At 37.3% G+C, this 22,015-nt stretch overlaps 1 protein-coding gene across 1 annotated transcript in view; it reads left to right on the forward strand.

Moving 5' to 3' along the window:
• Positions 1-21,763, forward strand: part of CGRRF1 (cell growth regulator with ring finger domain 1) — a 29,724-nt gene extending 7,961 nt beyond the window's left edge. The window contains exons 2-6 of the mRNA XM_032624669.1: positions 3,977-4,116; positions 13,147-13,324; positions 13,477-13,624; positions 19,900-20,007; positions 20,234-21,763. Coding sequence (XP_032480560.1) covers positions 3,977-4,116; positions 13,147-13,324; positions 13,477-13,624; positions 19,900-20,007; positions 20,234-20,554 — 895 coding nt within the window. The 3' untranslated portion in view covers positions 20,555-21,763. The remainder of the gene's footprint in view (positions 1-3,976; positions 4,117-13,146; positions 13,325-13,476; positions 13,625-19,899; positions 20,008-20,233) is intronic.
• The last annotated feature ends 252 nt before the right edge of the window (positions 21,764-22,015 follow it).

Genomic DNA, 22,015 nt, shown 5'->3' on the forward strand with positions numbered 1-22,015 from the left:
GAGGAATTTCTTTTAATAATAGATATGCTTTGCCAACTGTTGATGTGATGCTGGGCCAAGCAGTATTGGATAAGCACGCTTAAAGAGAAGCAGCACTGCACATGTCAAATTATTTGTTTCACTCTGAGGTGTATCCAAAGCCACAGAGCAGCTATGTTATATCCTCCTACAATATTGATTTTATGTAAGGATTTGGAGAAATAATATTTTTATATTAAAACCAAATATATTATGGAGTATAAAAAGCATTTTACAAAGGAATTTTATGCTCACGATGGACCGCGTCCAGAAATTTCCCCAAAGCCTTGCCTTTTGTGGTTTCTGGCTTCTGTACCTTAAAGCAGCAGTCCCCAACCTTTTTGGCACCAGGGACGGGTTTTGTGGAAGACAATTTTTCCACGGACAGGGAGGGGTGGGGGGATGGCTCAGGCGGTAATGTGAGCGCTGGGGAGCGGCAGATGAAGCTTCTTTCGCTCACCCGCAGCTCACCTCCTGCTGTGCGGCCCAGTTCCTAACAGGCCTCTGACTGGTACCAGGGGTTGGGGACCACTGCCTTAAAGGATTCTTTAATTGAAATTTTTAGGTACAACATTATAAAGTACCTGAAATACAGTACTTGAACCTACAGTAGAAATGAATACCATGAGCTCTAACTTCTAGCTTTTACTGCTGGTACAGTGGGTATAAAGAGTAAGGCAGTATGGGTAAAGAAAGAAAAGGGTGGGGAGAGGTAGGGAGAATTAAATAATGAGGAAAGGGCCAGGGAATAGAATATAATGAGGAGTATGCATAGAGTGGTGTTTTTTTCTTTGCTTTTTTTCACTCCAAGGGATGAAGGAAAGAAGGGGAAGGTGTCATGGCTGTAACAGGAAAGTTATATCTTGTGTCCTACCACTCCTGTATGCCTGACTTGACCTCTAAAGGGCACTGGGGCAATGGTGAGCAGTGGAGACAAAAGCTGTGGGGTAATTGATTATGGGAATCAAAGAGGAGAAGTTACTGGATTTCTGTTTTCTCTCTTCCAACCCCTGAGTCCACTCCATCATCATCATCACTTACATAGTGTCAAGCCCTGTTACAGACATTTACAGGTGGGGAAACAGTTACACAGAGGTTGAGTGATTGCTTAAGGATACATGGCTATTAAGTATCTTGTTTCTCACTTTAGGAAGAAAGCAGTTTTTAATTAAGTATGATGTTAGCTATACTTTTTTTTTTTATTGCCTCTCTTTATCAGGTTGAGTAAGTTCTTTTTTTACATTCCTGGTTTGCCGACAGTTTTTATCAGGACCAGACATTGGATTTTAGCAAGCAGTTTTTCTGCATGTATTGAGAAGATTGTATGGTTTTTCTTTTTTAGTTTGTTAATATGGTGAATTACATTACATTTTTAATGTAATGTTAAGCCAGCCTTGCATTCCCGAGATAAACTTTGCTGGGTCTCGACATATTTTTATATACTGTTGGATTTAATTTGCCAAAATTTTGTTAAGAATTTTTATATTTATGTTCCTGAGTGGTATTGTAATTTTCCTGTATTGTCTCTTCCCCTCCGCTGCAGACTTCAGTCACACCTATGTTAGACTGCTTGAACTTGTCCCTCAGCTCACTGATGTTTTGTTCTTTTGTGCAGCCTTTTTTTCCTTTGTGTTTCATATTGGGTACTTTCTGCTGCTATGTCTTCAAATTTACTAATCTTTTGTTCTGTAATATCTAACCTGCTGCTAATCCCATCCAGTGTATTTCTCACCCAAAACATTGTATTTTTCATCTTCAGAAATGGATTGGGATCTTTTTTATATCATCCATGTCTCTATATTATATGCTTGATCTTTACTTATTTTTTTGACATATGGAATATAGTTATAAAAATTATTTTGATATCCTTATTTACTAATTCTAGTATCTGTACCATTTCTCTGCTTATTATGGGTTATATTTTCCTGCTTCTTTGCATGCCTGTTAATTTTTTATTGGATGCTAAACATTGTGAATTTTACCTTATTGGGTGCTGGATGTTTTTGTATTCATACAAATATTCCTGAACTTTGTTTTGGGATTCAGTTAACTTACCTGGAATGCTTTGATCTGTTAGAGGCTTGCTTTTCAGCTTTTTAAAGCAGGAACAGAACAGGCTTATCCAACTGTTCTATAAAATTAAAATCATTTAGAGTGAAATTGTATTTCATTTGTTAATTTTATTGGCTTTCTCTTGGCATTAGATTTATTCATGTGTTTTGAAATTTTAGTTTGCAACCTAAATTTTAGTGGAAGTCCCCTGTCCCCCTCCTTTGTCTTCATCCTTGCTTGTTTAACCAGACTTCTAGACCCCCTCATCAGGGAGTAGGTCTTGTAATGAAAGTTCTGTCCCATATTGATATAAGCCTAACCCAGCTCCTGGATTCAAGTTGTGAACCTGGCTCTGGCCCTTGTCTTGAGTGGACAACCTGTAAGCCCTCTTACCGTGTGAAGGCTTAGTTGCCACTGCCTGCTGCCAGACTCAGAACCCATCAAACCATGGCATCAGCCTTACTCATTACTTTGTATTTCTTTTCCTTTTCAGATCCGTAAAGATTTGTCTTTTAACCCAGCTGTCTCTTTTTTATTACAATTTATTATTAAAATTTTCAAACATACAGAAAACTTAAAAGAATTACATAGTGAACACACATATGCCCATCACTTAAGTTCTACAATCAACATTTCACTATAATGTCTTCATTGCATATCTGTCCATCCATCCATTCCTCTATCTACCCATCAATCCATGTTAATTTCTTGATTACTTCAAAGTAAGTTATACTCTTTATCCATAAGTACTAAAGCATTGCATATTTTTAGCTAGAGTTGAATATTTGTTTTTCTTTGTATTTTTCTTTTGAAGTAAGATTTATATACAGTGAAATGTACAAATCTTAAGTGTTACCAACATATCATCTATACAACTCAAACCTCAGTCAAGGTAAGAGCATTACCATCACCAGAGAAAGTTTCTTTGTGCCCTTTCCCAGTCAGTCCATACTCCTGCACCCCTAGAAGAACCATTGTTCTGTATTTTATTTCTACCATAAATTAGTTTTGCTTGCTCTAGAATTTCCTATTGTGGAGTCATAGAGCATGTACTCTTTTATGTAAGGCTTCTTTTGCACAGTATGTTGTTTTTGAGATTTAGCCATGTGGTTGTGGTAATAATTTACTCCTCATTGCTGAGCAGTACTATTGCTTTGTTTAAACACACCTGCTGTTTGTTTACTCATTTCAGTGCGGTCCTTCTGATTTCTCTTTTTATTTTTTTTTCATCTATCACTGCTAAGTGTGTGGAGAGAAAAGAGTGCATTAAAGTATGAATCTAACTGTGCTATCTTAACCTAAAGTCCCCTGGTTTAACTAATGTGTTTTCATTTTAAGTTGTTTTGTTTAAACTGAGTAAACTCAGCTGCTTTCTACTTTTATAAGGAATTGAGTTTATCCCGTCCATTTTCCCTCTAAGTCTGTTCATTATCACATTTTTACATGAAATTTAAAAGTAGAGAATATGTTATATTAATGAAGGGCTATATTTGGTGTTTAAAAGTTCTCTTGTCCCATAAATAATATCAAATAGTCTGCACATTAAATATGTATTTGCTTTTCATTTCATTTAAAAAATTCAATAATTCTTTTTGCTACTGTGTTAGGTTCATTTTATCTATAATCATGGCACTCCTTTGTAATCAACAATAATTAACAGTAGAACTCTCTGTTTTCAAGAGTATGTTGATTCAGCCAGCCAAACAATATATTGCAATTCTATGGGGCCTCTAATATCTCTTAGTTTTGGATTAATTCTGCAATATAATATAAAATTTTGAGTAACTGAATCTATTTTTCTGATACTTATGTTAAGAGGAATAACTAATAAAGCACAGCATTCTTTACATATAAAGTTTCAATATTTATTAAAATTATGTCTTATTTTATTTTTACCTTTCTTCAGGTTTGGTTGGGATGTTCCAGTAATTCTGAGAAATTCGGAAGAGACCCAGTTCAACACAAGAGTTTTCAAAAAGCAAATGAGACAAGTCAAGAATCCTTTTGGCTTAGAGATCACCAGTCCATCTTCAGCTTCAATTACAAGTTGGTGGCTATTTTCCAAAGATTTTTCTCTCTTTCTATAGCCTTTTAATTAGCCCTTTAATTTTCTTTCTCTACTGCTTTCTCTTCCTCAGACTTAACAAACATTTATTGAGCCCCTATTCTGTTCCAGGAGCTATGCTACATACCAGAGATACAAAGACTAATAATTCACAAACCTTGCTCCTAAGGAGCTTATCAACTAGTAAACAGAGGCATTTGTATGAGAAAAATAAAGTATCACAGGTGTTAATAAGAGAAGTCTGTTAGGACACTGTGCCATTTTCATTGTTCTTCAGTGCAGTGAGAAAAGTAAGGCAGTGTAGTATAAGTATAGCTAATGTAAGGTTGCTACCCTTCTGAAGAACAGCCATCTTTTCATCTGAAATTATGGTATTTTGGTATTAAATGGTAATAATAAATGGTGGTTGTTTATTTCTGTACTTGGGGAAATAAATTGTCTGCAAGATCATCTAGGAAGCACTGGAGTAAAAGAAAGAAGGAAAAGGGTTAAGTTTGGGGAAGCATATATTGGAAAAGCTTCATAAAGAGGAGTGTGCTGTGTGTGTGTCTCCCTCTGTCTTATTTTTCTCACCCCCCCTTTTTTTTTTTTGGTGAGTAGAGTTTTGAGATAAGTAGGTGTTTATCTTTGGGGATTGGGGAAAATTCTAGGTAGAGAGAGAAGCACGAGCACAGCAATGAGATATAAACAGAATAATACATTAGAGAAACAATAAGTAGTTTGTTATGTATAAAACATAGGGTGGGACAGGTAAGAGAGAATAGTCAAGGAAAATTCAAGTTCTTTGCGTGGGTCCTCCATAGACAGATCCTATCGCCAAGGTAAGGAGTGCAGGAGGAGCAACAGGTTTTGGAAGAAAGGTAATGAATTCAGTTTTGAAATTGTGACTTTGAAATGCTTCTGTGACAGTTAAGTAGAGATATAGAGTAGGCAGTTCTCACACAGTTCTGTAGCTCTACAAGAATTTCTGGACTAAGACCCTATCATTTTTCACACTTGCTCACATTTCTGGTACCTTCTAAACAAACAACCCCAAACTTCTTCAACTTGTCATCTTATTCTAGCCACTGTCCTCTTTCTCTTCCTCCCTTTGCAGCCAAGCTTCTTAAAAGTGGTTTGCATTTGCCTTCTCCTCTTAGCTCATTCCCTTTTACGCCTCAGATGATTGCGGTCTGATTTTTGCCTGTATCCCTGTACTGAGATGGCCTTCTCCAAGGTCACTAATTACTGCTTCAGCCCCCACCTCTGGTCCCCCCACCGTCGTAAAATCCAGGGGATGCATTTCCGGCCTGAGTTAGTGCTCTCTCTGCAGTGTTTAGCAGAGTTGGCCAGGCCTTCCTTCTTGACATCCTCTCCCTTGGCACCTGTGACCTTCTTGTCTAGTCATCTTCCAGCCTCTAACTTCTAGAATCAGTTGTCATCAGTGTACATAGTCAACAGGGATTATCAACCTTAAGTAAATCTTTTTTTTAATTAATTCATTCATTTATTTGTGGTTTTTTTTTGGCTGCGTTGGGTCTTCATTGCTGTGAGGGGCCTTTCTCTAGTTGCAGTGAGCGGGGGCTACTCTTCGTTTTGGTGCGTGGGCTTCTCATTGCTGTGGCTTCTCTTGCTGCGGAGCACAGGCTCTAGGCGTGCAGGCTTCAGAGTTGTGACACGCAGACTCAGTAGTTGTGGCTCACGTGCTGTAGAGCGCAGGCTCAGTAGTTGTGGCACATGGACTTAGTTGCTCCACGGCATACGGGATCTTCCCAGACCAGGGCTTTAACCCGTGTCCCCTGCATTGGCAGGCGGATTCTTAACCACTGTGCCACCAGGGAAGTCCAACCTTAAGTAAATCTTGATTTACGTTGAAAAAGTACAAAATTTCTTTTTCCTATTCCTTACCTATAAATATTGTATGATTACCCTATGACTTAAAGGAAACTAAGGACCTCTTCCCCCTCATGGTAGATAAGCAGTTCATTCTGACAATTTGCACTTAGGAATAACAAATTTCAAGATAGGACAGAGAAAACTAACTTGTTTAGAAAACATGCCTGATTAAGATGTGCAGAACTGTGGTGGTTTCCTGATCGCTAACCTCTATGGACACGTACTTAGACCTGCTATAATGTCACACATCTGGCTTTTGAGCAGGACTGCCAATAAAAAAAATCCACCAGCACAAAACTGTCCTTCCTGTAGCACAGTTCCACAATCCTGGAAACCCTGAAAAAGAAGAACTGTCACATCATGAGCAAACAAATACAGGCCACTTGTGAGCTAGAATGTGTGAGGAAATCCATCAGTCTGTCTTTCACGCAGAAAAAGTCTCAAATAGAGCCCACCCTGTAAATGTTAGAAGCAAATGAAAAGATACCCAGTAAGTAGAAGACCTCTCTGCTATGTCCAACACACTAGATGCTAACAGTAGCATTAGTGAAGTATGTGAAAAAAATTTTAAGTGTGCAGACTTGTTGCATGCTTACTGAAGTATTTTAATTTTTCAAATACTAATGCATATCATTCCTTTAAAAAAAAATTGTTTATTTATTTATTTTTGGCTGTGTTGGGTCTTCATTGCTGCACACGGGCTTTCTCTCATTGCGGTGAGCGGGGGCTACTCTTTGTTGTGGTGCACAGGCTTCTCGTTGTGGTGGCTTCTCTTGTTGCGGAGCACAGGCTCTAAGCATGAGGGCTTCAGTAGTTGCAGCACACGGGCTCAGTAGTTGTGGCTTGTGGCTTAGTTGCTCTGCGGCATGTGGGATCTTCCCAGACCAGGGATTGAACCCGTGTCCCCTGCATTGGCAGGCGGATTCTTAACCACTACACCACCATGGAAGTCCCTCTTTTTAAAATTGAAGTATAGTTGATTTACCATGTTGTATTAATTACGGCTGTACAGCAAGGTGATTCAGTTATACATATATATACATTTTTAAAAATATATTTTTCCATTATGGTTTATCATAGGATATTGAATATAGTTCTCTGTGCTACACAGTAGGTTTATCCATTCTATGTATAAAAGCGTACTTCTGCTAACTGCAACCTCCCACTCCATCCCTCCCCCAACCCCCTCCCCCTTGGCAATCACCAGTCTGTTCTCTATGTCCGTGATTCTGTTTCTGTTTCATTGATAGGTTCATTTGTGTCGTATTTTAGATTCCACATATAAGTGATATCATATGGTATTTGTCTGTCTCTTTCTGACTGACTTTACTTAGTATCATAATCTCTAGGTCCATCCATGTTGCTGCAAATGGCATTATTTCATTCTTTTTTATGGCTGAGTAGTATTCCATCCTATATATGTACATCTTCGTTATCCATTCATCTGTTGATGGACATTTAGGTTGTTTCCATGTCTTAGCTATTGTGAATAGTGCTGCTGTGAACATAAGGGTGCATGTATCTTTTTGAATTATAGGTTTGTCTGGATATGCCCAGGAGTGGGATTGCTGGATCATATGGTAATTCTGTTTTTAGTTTTCTGAGGAGCCTCCATACTGTTTTCCATGGTGCTTGCAGCAACTTACATTCCCACCAACAGTGTAGGAGGGTTTCCTTTTCTCCACACCCTCTCTAGCATTTGTTATTTGTAGACTTTTTAATGATGCCCATTCTGACTGGTGTGAGGTGGTACCTCATTGTAGTTTTGCAATGCATGTCATTCTTTATCTATGTTCTGTGGGGAAATAAGAAGAACGTTTTGCTGGGAATTATACTCAGTAGAATAAAATTCATTTGTTTAAACTGTGGAATAGTGGATGTTATTGAAGGTGTCTAACCAGAACATTGAAATAATATTCTGAGCAATAATTGTGAGATTGTAAGAGGTTATTTCATTTGATGTGTAGATAGGTAGTTTAAAAATGCAAGTCTTTATTTTCACTGCTGTACCTAAGATGCCTGGCACATAGAGAAGGAAGGGTGAACATCTGGAGACCTGATTTACTTGAAAACAAAGCAGAGAATCAGTTTTAATCTTAGTTGTTTAGCTCTGTTTACTAGGCGTGGGTTGTTGGGATTGCTTTGTTATTATTTAATATATGTGGGTTTATGATGCTTCCATGTCCCCAGGGTAGAAGCTTTAATGACATTAAAAGTAAGTACTCAGGGACTTCCCTGTTGGCTCAGTGGTTAAGAGTCCACCTGCCATTAGCCTGACGCTTGGTGTTTTTCTTTGTTTATAATTGAGTAATTAAGAGACTGAGAAGCTGAGTAGAAAACAGTAGCTGAGAGGCTGTGAAGTTGAACAGAGCTTTTGAAATTTCTTAGGACAGGTGGAACCAAAATACTGAGTCCCATTCTTCCAAAGAATAGAGAATTTGACAAGTATCAGATGATTTTTGTTAGGGATTTCTGAAGAACTATACTTCAGGAATAATGATAAAAAAGAGCATTACACACACACACACACACACACACACACCATTAATTACAGAAGGAAAGCTGAGAGAGAATGTTGTAAAAGTAATACAATAACCAAGAATTTTCTAAAACAGATAAAGGATTTGATGCCACAGACTCAAGAAACACTACAAACCCCAAGTAGAATAAATACAAAGAAAATCATTATAAGCACATCATAATAAAGCTGCTGAAAAACAAAAACAAAACAGCAAAAAGAAAAGAAAAAGAACCTGCCAATGCAGGGGACACGGGTTCGAGCCCTGGTCTGGGAAGATCTAACATGGCGCGGAGCACCTAAGCCTGTGTGCCACAACTACTGAGCCTGTGCTCTAGAGCCTGCGAGCCACAACTACTGAGCCCATGTGCCACAACTACTGAGGCCCGCATGCCTAGAGCCTGTGCTCTGCAACAAGAGAAGCCGCCACAGTGAGAAGCCCGCGCACCGCAATGAAGACTAGCCCCCGCTCACCGCAACTACAGAAAGCCTGTGCACAGCAACAAATGCCCCACACAGCCAAATAAATAAATAAAATAAATAAATTTATTTTTTAAAAAAAGTAAGTACTCAGGGTATATTAGTTGAGTTGAATTGACTTAAAGGGAGCTAAGGACCTTTTTTTCCCCCAGTGGTAGATGAGGGGTTCATTCTGACATTTTGCACTTAGGAAGAACAAATTTCAAGATAGGACAGAGAAAACTAACTTGTTTAGAAAACATTCCTGATTAAAATGTGCAGAACCGTGGTGGTTCAGGAATTCTGCTGTCCTTTTGTAAACAGCTCCCTTGTGCAAGATGACACACATAGCATTTTTGGAGGAATTTGTGAACCTCTCTTCCCTACAACCTAAAATTTTCAGCTCCCAGTACTCCCTCCGGTTTTATTATCCTCATGCATGATCTCCTCGTATATAGTTCTTCTTTCTCAGGGCTTCTTCTTCAAGGTTTGTGGCTTTTCTGCCCTAGGGTTTCTCCTTTTTTAATGGCTCAACTCATTTGACTGTAGTCCTTTTTTTCTTCCAGTTTTTTGCAAGGCTATCTTTTGTGCTGTGCTTTACTTGGCTGTTACAGCTAGGCACGTAAGGGCAGGTTGAGAGAGGTCACATCCATGCTGCCTCACCTAATTTGGCTTCTGAATTTTCTGGTTTATGGCTGTGCCCCAGTATTGTTAATGATCTGTTATTGATCTGTTAGATCAACAGATCTAAGATGCCGTTGTGTCCACACTGAATTATAGAAGATTAAGAAAATGTAAGAATGGGAATTCTATTTGCAAAGAAGTGGGAAGAACTAAAGGGAGACATTCTCTTGTCAGTCTGTTAATGGAAAAGTTTATGAAAGATTGTACGGAGTAGAATTTTATAGATTCTGTAGTTCTTTTTGTTAACCTATTAATTTCAGAGACATATTATGTTAAAGTATGAGTAATATCCAGTGGTGAGTAGACTCTGACACTCCCTATTGTAGTCAGATGTACAAATTCTGTACACAAGTCTTGTATGCAGCTCTGAACCGCTGGAACTCTGATTCTTTTTACAAAGCAAACACACTGGGTAGGTTTCTATGTTCTGTAAGTTGAGTTTTTATATATTTTTTTTAACGTTTATCCTTCCATTGTTCTTTTTTTAGTGTAAGTGAAACCATATATATAGATATTCTCTCCTGTGAGATAAACAGTAACATACTATATATACTTCCCTTCACCTTGTTTTTTTCATTTAACAATATATTCCAAAGATTGTTCCACGATAGTACATGCAGATATTTTGATATGGCTCAATTCTTTTTTAAGAGTTACAGTACTTCATTATAAAGTATTCCAGAATGGCCATCATCAAAAAATCTACAAACAGTAAATGCTGGAGAGGGTGTGGAGAAAAGGGAACACTCTTGCACTGTTGGTGGGAATGTAAATTGATACAGCCACTATGGAGAACAGTACGGAGGTTCCTTAAAAAACTACAAATAGGACTACCATACGACGCAGCAATCCCACTACTGGGCATATACCCTGAGAAAACCACAATTCAAAAAGAGTCATGTACCACAAAGTTCATTGCAGCTCTATTTACAGTAGCCAGGAGATGGAAGCAACCTAAGCGTCCATCGACAGATGAATTCATAAAGAAGATGTGGCACATACATACAATGGAATATTACTCAGCCATAAAAAGAAACGAAATTGAGTTATTTGTAGTGAGGTGGATGGACCTAGAGACTGTCATACAGAGTGAAATAAGTCAGAAAGAGAAAAACAAATACTGTATGCTAACACATATATACAGAATCTAAAAAAAAAAATGGTTCTGAAGAACCTAGGAGCAGGACAGGAATAAAGATGCAGACATAGAGAATGTGCTTGAGGACACGGGGAGGGGGAAGGGTAAGCTGGGACGAAGTGAGAGAGTAGCATGGACAGATATACACTACCAAATGTAAAATAGATAGCTATTGGGAAGCAGCCGCATAGCACAGGGAGATCAGCTCGGTGCTTTGTGGCCACCTAGAGGGGTGGGATAGGGAGGATGGGAGGGAGATGCAAGAGGGAGGAGATATGGGGATATATGTATATGTATAGCTGATTCACTTTCTTATAAAGCAGAAACTAACACACCATTGTAAAGCAGTTATTCTCCAATAAAGATGTTAAACAAAAATAAAGTATTCCATATTTTATTCATTTAATCCCTTATTGATAGATATTTGGGTGGGTTCCAGCATTTTGCTATAACTAGTGCTCTAAACATAGATCTTTTCACATTTTTTTGCATTTTTGCCAGTAATACAATAATATTAAGAAATCATTTTCTGGGTTCCTTTTTTTTTTTTCTTTTTCTACTTTTTTTTTATATGCCTTTTATATTTTTTCCTGTCCTGTCTACGTCCAACTTTTTTTCCTTTCCTCACGTTTTGTGGTTCTTTAGTGACATAGAGGAAAGTATGTGTGATTTTAATATATATGTATACATATACACATATATATAATTTGTATTAATAGAGTGTTCCTCTTCAGCTATTCAATAGTTAATCAAGAAAAATAACTAACTGAATTTTCCATTCTTGAATTAATACCTGATGTTGGGCATCATTTAAAAATTTGAAATCAAATTCTGTTCCAATTACCTATGTGAAATTCCTGCCAATTAAGATTTTTGCTTAACGATGATTAGAAATTGCTCTATGTTGCTGCTACTGTACCTGTTCAGAACCTGAGACTCTGTATACATACTACTGAATAGTGAGAAGAAAAGTGTAAAGCTCGATTTTGGTGTCCTGTAGAGCAGCGGTCCCCAACCCTTTTGGCACCAGGGACCCGTTTCATGGAAGACAGTTTTTCCACGGGACAGGGTTGGGGGGATGGCTCAGGCGGTAACGTGAGCGATGGGGGGCGGCAGATGAAGCTTCTCTCTCTCGCCTGCTGCTCATCTCCGGCTGTGCGGCCTGGTTCCTAATAGGCTACGGCAGACGGCTGCCCATCCATGGCCCGGGGTTGGGGACCCCTGCTGTAGAGCATCTGCTTGTGTTTGTGTATCTCCTTCCAACTCATACTCTTGATCACCTTTTAAAAAATACATAATGTATCAATAAAAATTCCTATTTGCAAACAACAGAAATGACTCCAAGGACATTGAGTAGCTTACAGAATTGCCTGTAGGTTTGGAGAGCCATAATCAGAGACCAAGGCTGTTCAGCCAGGAACAATGACCAAAACCATGCCCTTTTGCTCTGGTAAGTATGCCATGGCCACTGAGCACTAGATATTGCAGCTTGCACTGCCAGCAGTATGAGACATTGGATGCTGCTGCCCTTGAACTTAATATTGCTACAACTGCAATGAGCAAGGGAAAAAATCATATAGGTGCCGCATAGTAAGTCCTATGTAAGTGTTAGGTAAATAGGTAAAACTATATAAGATAATTTGAATGTCCACTTATAACTTATATATCCACTTAATCAGGTTTACTTAAGTTGTAATATATTTTACTATGCTGAAAGCAAACAAATGAATGAGGGCAACACTATTAAACCCTCCATGTTTTGGAATCTCCACTCTTTCCTTAGGATATTTTGCATATTACATGGGACATTAACTGTGTGACAGGAGTATATCAGTGTTGTCAATGAGTATGTTAACGTTAGTAAGGCTCAATTTCTTCTTAATGTTTTTCCTACTCCACTGATCATCTTCTGGACCGCATGGGTTGTATGCATCCACTTTTAGAGACAGCTCTATTACTTCTTGTAGTTAGGATTACATACACTATTAGAGTGGTAGGTTATCAATAGTGAACTGTATTTCAGTTTTTGAAATTTATGTGGGAAGAGTCTTGAAGTCATCAAAAAAAATCTTTATAACTTCCAAGAATAAATATAAAATAATGTAAATTAGAGTTTACTGACAGCGCTTTAAAATTGTGTAGACATTGAAGTTTTTATATCTTTTGTTTTAGAGACCATTTCCTTCATTTATAGGCACATACCCTTTAATGAGTTCCTTTAACTGCCGTCAGCCTGGCCAGCAACCAAAAGGAAGCTTTTTGTTACTGGCTATGTATAATTGTAGTAGACATAGCATTAGGTAATTTTCTTCTCTTTGTCTCGTTTGTTTTCCACAGCTGGCATAACTTTGACAACAGATTGCCTTGAAGATAGCCTCCTTACTTGCTACTGGGGGTGCAGTGTTCAAAAATTATATGAAGCTCTGCAGAAGCACTTTTATTGCTTCCGAATAAACACTCCTCAAGCATTAGAAGATGCTCTGTATAGTGAATATCTCTATCAAGAGCAGTATTTGTATCCTTTTATCTGATATATCCATTAGCACATGAAGATTTTAGACATTAGACTTTTTATGGATAAAATAGTGTTGCTAAGTTATTATTTATCCCCTTTGGTATATTGTATTTTTGCTTATAGTGGCAATTTCTCTTTACATCTTCAAAAAGTATTAAAAAGGACAGCAAAGAAGAAATATATTGCCAGTTACCAAAAGATACTAAAATTGAAGACTTTGGTACAGTGCCCAGATCTCGCTATCCATTGGTAGCACTGTTGACCCTAGCTGATGAAGATAACCGAGAAATTTATGATATTGTAAGTAATTTTAAAATTGTGGAAACATTAACTTTTAAGTGATTTGGATGATGGTTCTTAATTATTTGGTGAAATAGAAAAAGGTTTATTTTAATTTATGAGGATATATATTTGGCCTGGACACATTTTTTTTGGAAAATGAATACAGGGCAAGTACACTTGTATGTGTTTTATATGTGTAATGCTCCTTCAGAGCATGACTTGTTTTTTTCCATATGGATTGCAAGAATATGATTTTATTTAGAAAATGAAAGATAGACTTGAATTACATTAATTTCATCATCCTATATTCTGTCATTTTTGCCACATAGAAAAAGGTCTGTTAGGAAGCATGTTTATTCCTAGCATTTTTAGCACTGAATAAATAAGCATTGTAATGATCTGAAGGGCTTGATTTTAAGACAGTATCCACTCTTTTCTTTGCATGTTTGCAGTCATCTTGGTTCCATCATAGCCCCTGCTGCACCTACATCTTATATGTGTTTGGTCCCTATATTTTCAGTAATTATTTTAATCTCCTTTTCTCATTATGTGCTAATTATTTCTTTAGTCTGGTAGTTTATCCCAATTAGGAAGATAAAAGCATGTTAGAGGTCTAAAAGGTCCTGAGCCTGACATTTCTATAAGTATGGTAGAAGCTTGTACGTGAAATAAACTTTTGGTGAAATCCTATCATGATTAGAATGGCTTTATACACAATTTACTACTTTTCTGAAGTGCATGAAATAGATATGTTGATGAATAAAGATATGGTAACATTTTTATGACACTTTGTAATATACAAAGTACATTTGCTACCATTAACATATTTATTCCTTCCAACAACTTTGTGTGTTAGGGCATCTGTCTTATAGACACTGAAAGAGACTAAAGAAAACTCCCAGGCATTCAGGAAATAAGAGATGGAAGCAGGGCTCGATTCTGAGCCTTTGTAGTCCTGTGGCAGTATGCTTTGTTTTTAACAGGAGTATCTCACCAAAACCAGCACACATTGAGCTTTGGAAGGTACACACCCTAATTGGGAGATCTAGACCCTGCTCAATAAGTTATGCCTCTGTAGTTTTTTGGGGAACGGGGTTAATTTTATCAAACTGAAGTTCCATTGAGCTGAAGTCAGTTTGTTTTTTCCAAATAAAAGTCATACTAACAGCAGTGTATTTCCAGAACCTAACAGAGTGCCTGAAACACAATAGGTGCTCAGTAAATTTGATAAGTGAAAAAAAAAAGTCATACCAAGCAATGTTAGTGAGCCACATAGAGCCTCACAGACAAGCTCCTGAATAGTCCATAGGAGAGCTCTTCTGGTTGTCTCCCCTCTCCCTCCCTTTGGCCCTCCCACTCTTTTCAACTGAAGATAAATAAGACCTATTAAGTTGGTGTTTGATATGTCCAGCCTTTCCGTCCTTCACTCTGCCTGCCTGGGCAAGATAGCCCTTCTCTCACCACTGTGTCCCCCATCTCTTCTAAGCTCCCCTACTTCTTTCCTTTCATTCGAAACAGAAAGGGTCAGATCTGTCACCTTCCTCTCAGCTTCCCCTGTGGTTCCTTTCCCTCTCGCTGCTGGTGCTCTTTGTCAACGTGAGTACTCAGACTCTTCCTTATTTTCTAACTTTCCTCCTCAGTCTAAACAGAGAAGGAGAGAGAGAGAGAGAGAGAGAGAGAGAGAGAGAGAGAGAGAGAGAGTGTGTGTGTGTGTGTGTGTGTGTGTGTGTGTTTGGTGTTGGGAGGTATAAAATACATATAACATAAAGTTGACCATTTTAACCACTTTTCAGTGTACAGTTCAGTGGCATTCTAAACAGGGAAAGATTTGCTCTCAGGTCCCTGATGCAACTGAAATGAAGTCTACTGGCCCGGCTGTGGTTGGGGGAGGCTTATTCCCACAGGGCAGACAAAGTACCTGGCTCTCAGGTCCTTTGTATACACCTCCCTGCCTGGGTCCTTCTCTGTATCTTCCGTTCTTATCAGTAGGTTCCCTTCTTTTTTTCCTGTTAATCCTTGCTCCTCGCTTTCTTATCTCTCAGGTGGGGCCTAACACTGGCACTAAAGCATATTAGTATATTTTGTATGAATGTTCTCTGTTCTTAATTTTAAAAGCAAATTGGGCATTTGGTTTTTCAGTATTTTATCTGGGGTCAGAAATTCTAAATCTAAAAAAGAAATTTTTTAACTCTCTCACTCCTATTGTAACAGTAATAAATTACATTCAGATTGTGTAGTTAGGAACCAGTTTGTATTTTAGGTAGATAAGGAAAGTAGGGATTGTCACTGCAAGACCTTGACTTAAATTTTTTTTTCATTTTTACTAAATTATACTAGTTTGTTTTCTGTACTACTCAAATGATACATGTTTGTGGCAGGAAATAGAAGTAGAAAATCTAGATAAGCCAAAAGGGAAAAAAAGAAAATCACCTGTATTCTGTCATCCAAAGATAACCACTGTGAATATTTGTATCTTTCTAGACCTTTATGTATGTAATTTTAAAACAAAAATGGGATCAAATTGTCCATACTATTTTGGGATCTGCTTTCATTTAATAGTATGTTTTAAACATCTTTTCCATATCAAATATAAATCTACAACTATATATATATTCATAACTAGCATGATAGTAGCTTCAGAGGCTTTTAATGTTAAATTAAATGGCAGGATTGTTAGTAGTAGGTGATAACATTACTATCTTTTACCAATCCTGTCATTTTGATTTAGTATTAAAAGCCTCTGAAGTCACTGCCAAATTAATAAATCCTTATAAGGCTGTAAAGGATATTGTATGTTTACAACCATAATAGGGTTGTTGTTGTTTTTTAACTTTCTTTATGGACATAATTTCAAAAACTTGCAAAAATAAAAAAGTAGAAGAACATCCATATACCCTTTACCCTGATCTCCTATTGTTAATTGTTAACATTTGCACCATTTTCACTATTTGCCCACATACGTATTTATGGGTGTATGTGTATATATATATTTTTAATGAATTGAGAATAAGTTGTATACATGATGATTCTTAACACCCAAATACTTCAGTGTGTTTTCCTAATAATGGGGATATTCTCTTGTATAACTACAATATGGTTATCTACTTTATAAATCTAACATTGATATAATATTTTATCTAATCTATTATAATATATATTCCAAGTTGTCAGTCTGTCTAACAGTATTCTTTACAACATGTTTTCCCCTCCAGTACAGATTCTAGTCTAGAGTCAGATGTTGTATTTGTCACGTATCTTTGACCTCCTTTAATCTGAAACATTTCCATAGCCTTTCTTTTGTCTTTTATGACATCAGCATTTTTGAAGAATAGAGTCACATGCACACACTGTTTTTGTAAAATAGAACATTTCTCATTTTGTCTGATGTTTCATCATGATTAGATTGGAGTTGAGCGTTCTCAGCCAGTGTACCACGCAGGTGATGATGTGTGCGTTTCAGGGCATCACCTGTAGAAGAATGGGAGGTTCTTTTCCCTCATTGGTGATGTAAATTTTGATCTCTCAGTCACTTTTTCTTCAATTTTTAAAAGTTCTTTATAAATTAGAGATATTAACCCCGAGTCTGTGATATACGTTGTGAATATATATTCTGTTCCATCCATCTGTCTATCCAATTTTCCACTGTTTCCTTTTTTTTCCCTCCCTTGCAAGTAATAAGCAGTGTGTGGGGAGGTGCTTTAAGACCATACAAATATCCTGTTCTTTAGTAAAATTTCCCCCTGGATTTAATATCCATTAATGATTCTTACCAGATTTCATCTTTACCATGATGGTTGCAAAATGATTATTTTCCAGGGCTTCCCTAGTGGCGCAGTGGTTGAGAGTCCGCCTGCCGATGCAGGGGACATGGGTTCGTGCTCCGGTCCGGGAAGATCCCACATGCCGTGGAGCGGCTGGGCCCGTGAGCCATGGCCGCTGAGCCTGTGCGTCCGGAATCTGTGCTCCACAACGGGAGAGGCCACAACAGTGAGAGGCCCGCGTACCGCAAAAAAAAAAAAAAAAAAAAGATTATTTTTCCAACTCCAGCCCTCCAGTCAGCCCTCAGCATTCTATTACAAGCAAGAGTCCTCCGATTTACCTCTTTGTTTATCTATTTGTTATCCTCATGGCCTCATGAATTCCTTTTTCCCCCAGTGGTTTATAATTCATTACTGAATATGATTATTTTGGTCCTCAAACTGCCCTTTCCTTATTTCCTGCCCCAAACTGAGGATTTATAGTCAAAAGCTGTGTCCATAAATTACTCAGATTAGTTCTCTCAAAAGTCAAAAAACTATATAAAGTGGTATACTCAGATGTTGCTTTTATCCCTTACCTCCATTCTCATACACCCCAATTCTTGTACAGATAATCAAGTTCATTGTTTTCTGGTTTATCCTTCCTATGTTTCTTATTGTAATGATAAGAAAATACAGATATCTTTCTGTTTCTTCTTATTTTTCCTTCTTTCTTACACAAAAGGTAGCACCCTATATATACTATACATGTTCTTGCTTTTTTCACTTATAGCTGCCTAGCACTTTATTGTATGTAGGGTATCCATGTATGACAGTTATTCAGCCAATCTCCTGTGGTTGGACATTCAGGTAGTTTCCAGTATTCTGCAATAACAGATAATCTTGCACTGAATAACCTGTGTGTCCGTATTTTAACATTGTTGAGGTTATGTGGTTGAAGGCTAAGTAAATACATTTCTTTCTGTTACATACTGCCAAATTCCCCTCCATTGGAATTGTACCTTTGGAGTTGTATTTTTTTTTTTTAACACATTTCCACCAGCAGTATATGTGAGTGATGACTTCTCCATAGATTGTACTGACAAGCTTTTCAATTTTCGTTAACCTGATGAGAAAGAAATTATATCTCAGTCAAGTTTTAATTTTCATTTATCATATTGTGAGTGAAATGAACATCTTTTAATATGGCTAAGGACCATGTTTTTATCTTTTTGTATATTATCTGTTCATGTCTTTTGCCCATTTCTCTATAGGATTTTTATTCACTTTTTCTTCAATTTTTAAAAGTTCTTTATAAATTAGAGATATTAACCCCAAGTCTGTGATATACGTTGTGAATATATATTTCAGCTTGTCATATGTCTTTTGACTTTGCTTATAGTGCTTTTTGTCATGCAAATTTTATATTTTTATGTAGTTAGGTTTGTCAGATTTATCTGCCTCTGGGTTTGGGTCATAGTTGGAAAGTCTTTTTCTACACTGAAACTAAAAAGAAACTCACATGTTTTTCCTAGTACTTGTATAGTTTTATTTTTCACAATTAGATTTCTTATGCTTTTGGAGTTTATTCTTATGTATGGAATGGGGAATGCATCTAATTTTATATTTTTCCAAACAGCTATCCAGTTGCCCCAATACTTTTTATTAAGAAGGCTCTCTTTGTTTAATGATTTGAGATGCTACCTTTGTCATATTTGTATATATAGTTATGTCTGTTTCTGGACTGTTTATTCTGTTCCATCCATCTGTCTATTCATGTGCCAGTACCACACTGTTTTAATTTTAGAGGCTTTGTAGTGTGCTTTAATATCTGACTGAGCTTAGTCCCTCTCATAGCTTTCTTTTCAATATTTCCCTAGCTATTCTTTTTTTTTTAATTTATTTATTCATTTTTGGCTGCATTGGGTCTTTGTTGCTCCACATGGACTTTCTCTCATTGAAACGAGCAGGAGCTACTCTTCATTACGGTGCGCGGGCTTTTCATCACGGTGGCTTCTCTTGTTGCGGAGCACAGTCTCTAGGCGCGTGGGCTGCAGTAGTTGTGGTGTGCGGGCTCAGTAGTTGTGGCTCATGGGCTCTAGAGCGCAGGCTCAGTAGTTGTGGCTTGCGGGCTCAGTAGTTGTGGCGCACAGGCTTAGCTGCTCTGTGGCATGTGGGATCTTCCTGGACCAAGGCTCGAACCCGTGTCCCGCATTAGCAGGAGGATTCTTAACCACTGTGCCACCAGGGAAGCCCCTTTCCTAGCTGTTCTTATGTTTTATTTTTCCATATGAAAATTTTAGTCAACTTATACAGCTGTATAAAAACTAATTGCTATTTTTGCTGAAATAACATTGAATTTGTAAATTTGAGTATAAATAAAATAATTCTGGCAAAAATATGTAACTGGGTCCTCTTTTGTGACTGTGATTTAAGGAACTTACTGTAAGTTTTCTAATTTATCAACCTCTTATTTTTATTTGAGAAGTATTTTTCACATATCTGTTAAATAATATAAGGAAGTATGTACTGACTGGTGTTCAATTTTTATCTTAGATTTCCATGGTGTCAGTAATTCATATTCCTGATGAGACTTATAAACTCTCCTGTAGAATATTGTATCAATATTTACTCCTGGCTCAAGGTCAATTTCATGATCTTAAGGTAAGTTGTACCCTCTAGTCTTTATCCTCTGTCTTTTTTGTTTGCAGAGTTTCAAAGAATGACTATCTATAAAGAGATAATATTTTTCAGTTAGTTATCATAGAAGTTAGCTATTATTTGTTATTGGATTTGCTAGCTCATAAATTTTTAGCACGTCTTATGACCCCCGGATTTGAAGCGTAATTGTCATTTGTAATATCTTTACATGTGTTTCTTTGATTTTCAGCAACTTTTCATGTCGGCAAATAATAATTCCACTCCCTCCAGCAGTTCCTCTCCAGAGGAAAAAAACACAGACCGAAGTTTGCTGGAAAAGGCTGGACTATCTGAAAGTGAGATGGAGCCTCCAGAAGAGAATAGCAAGGACTGCGTGGTTTGCCAGAATGGGACCGTGAACTGGGTGCTCTTGCCATGTAGACACACGTGCTTGTGTGATGGCTGCGTTAAGTATTTTCAGCAGTGCCCAATGTGCAGGCAGTTCGTTCGAGAATCTTTTGCACTTTGCAGTCAAAAAGAGCAAGGTAAAGACAAACTGAAAAGTCTCTGAGGATGTTGTTACAACTGAGAAGTACACTTCCCACTGAAGATGCAGTGTTCTTGTGTTCTTGGAACTAATCATAACATGGAATCTACAGTGTTAACCGTCAGTGAAAATTCTATTTTAACTTCATATTTGTACGGTACATGGATGGTGAAAATTAATTATTCCTTGCTCTTCAGTATGGCAAATACTGGAATCCCATTCTGGGTCAATGCATAAAAATTCATTCAACCTCTTGAGAAGAATGTAAACATTTGGCCTTTTATCAGCTAGAGGATTTCACGTAATGTTGATTAGAAAAATTCTGAAAAGCAATCCATCTAAAATTCAAGGAAGTAAAAGTCTTAAGATTTCTGAATGTTTTTCCTTTGACGAAATCTAGAATGCAGTTGGGTAAAAATGAAATCCTTCTTAAAATAATTCTATGTTCTCTGGTTTACAAAAGAGTTGGAAAGGGCTTCTAACTTTAACTCCTTTCCTGAAATATCCGTTTTTATAAATATCCAGCTGTTCGGTTTCTAATTTTCCTTATAATTATAGTCACATAAACACGTCTTAATTTTTAAATATAGCTTCTTAAATCATAAATGCAAGAAACAATTCTTGACTGTTCTCAGTGTATCATAGACTTAAATGATACTCATTTATAGGAAGCAGATATATAAAACATGGATAATAAAATTTATTGGATAATTAAATGTATTGTCCAATATGATTAGAGTAGCTGGATGTGACCTACCAGGGAAGATCTGCAAGGCTCTCAATGCCTTACCTTAGAGTTCCTCCTGCACACGAACCCATCAAAACTGAAGGGGTTTAGAGCCAGAAAAATCACTAAAAGAAACAAGTGACTCTTTTTTTCTAGGGTGTTTTTTATTCTAAGTAAACCCCATGTCCTTCTGAATAGTAAATCACTTTGTTCATCCTTTGTTACATCCTCTTAAGAGTTGAGTAACCTGATAGTCAAAAAAGCCCCATTCCCCACTTTTCTCAAGATGAGTAAGAAGAAAAAAGTAAATCAGAGCTTCCTGTTTCTTCAGTGGAAATTACCTCTAACTCACTAAGAAATTAGATCATGGCAAATAAACTGTGACATGCAGGGAGATTTCCAAGCCTCATTTGTCCTGTTTGTATTAAGAATAATGCCTTATCTTTGTATCAGTGTGTTTATGTACTATTATTTCATTCCCATCAAATATAACACTCTCAAAAAGATATTACCTATTCTCCGTTTTATAAACCAAATCAAATTTCCTCTATGTTCAATAGCTATGTACTAAATACCTTCTAGGGGCCAGATACCTTTTGGGAGTCTGGGCTACAAAGAATCAGACAAGGCTCCTGACCTCCAAGTATTTGTCCCTAACAGAAGCATTGATGGCTTATTAGAAGCACATCCCTATCTTAGTAATTCCTAAGGCCCTGTTCTAATTCTATCCCTGGAAGCAGGGTGGTCAAATGCTACAG

The sequence above is a fragment of the Phocoena sinus genome, chromosome 2, assembly GCF_008692025.1.
Source record: "Phocoena sinus isolate mPhoSin1 chromosome 2, mPhoSin1.pri, whole genome shotgun sequence".
Taxonomy (NCBI): Eukaryota; Metazoa; Chordata; class Mammalia; order Artiodactyla; family Phocoenidae; genus Phocoena; species Phocoena sinus.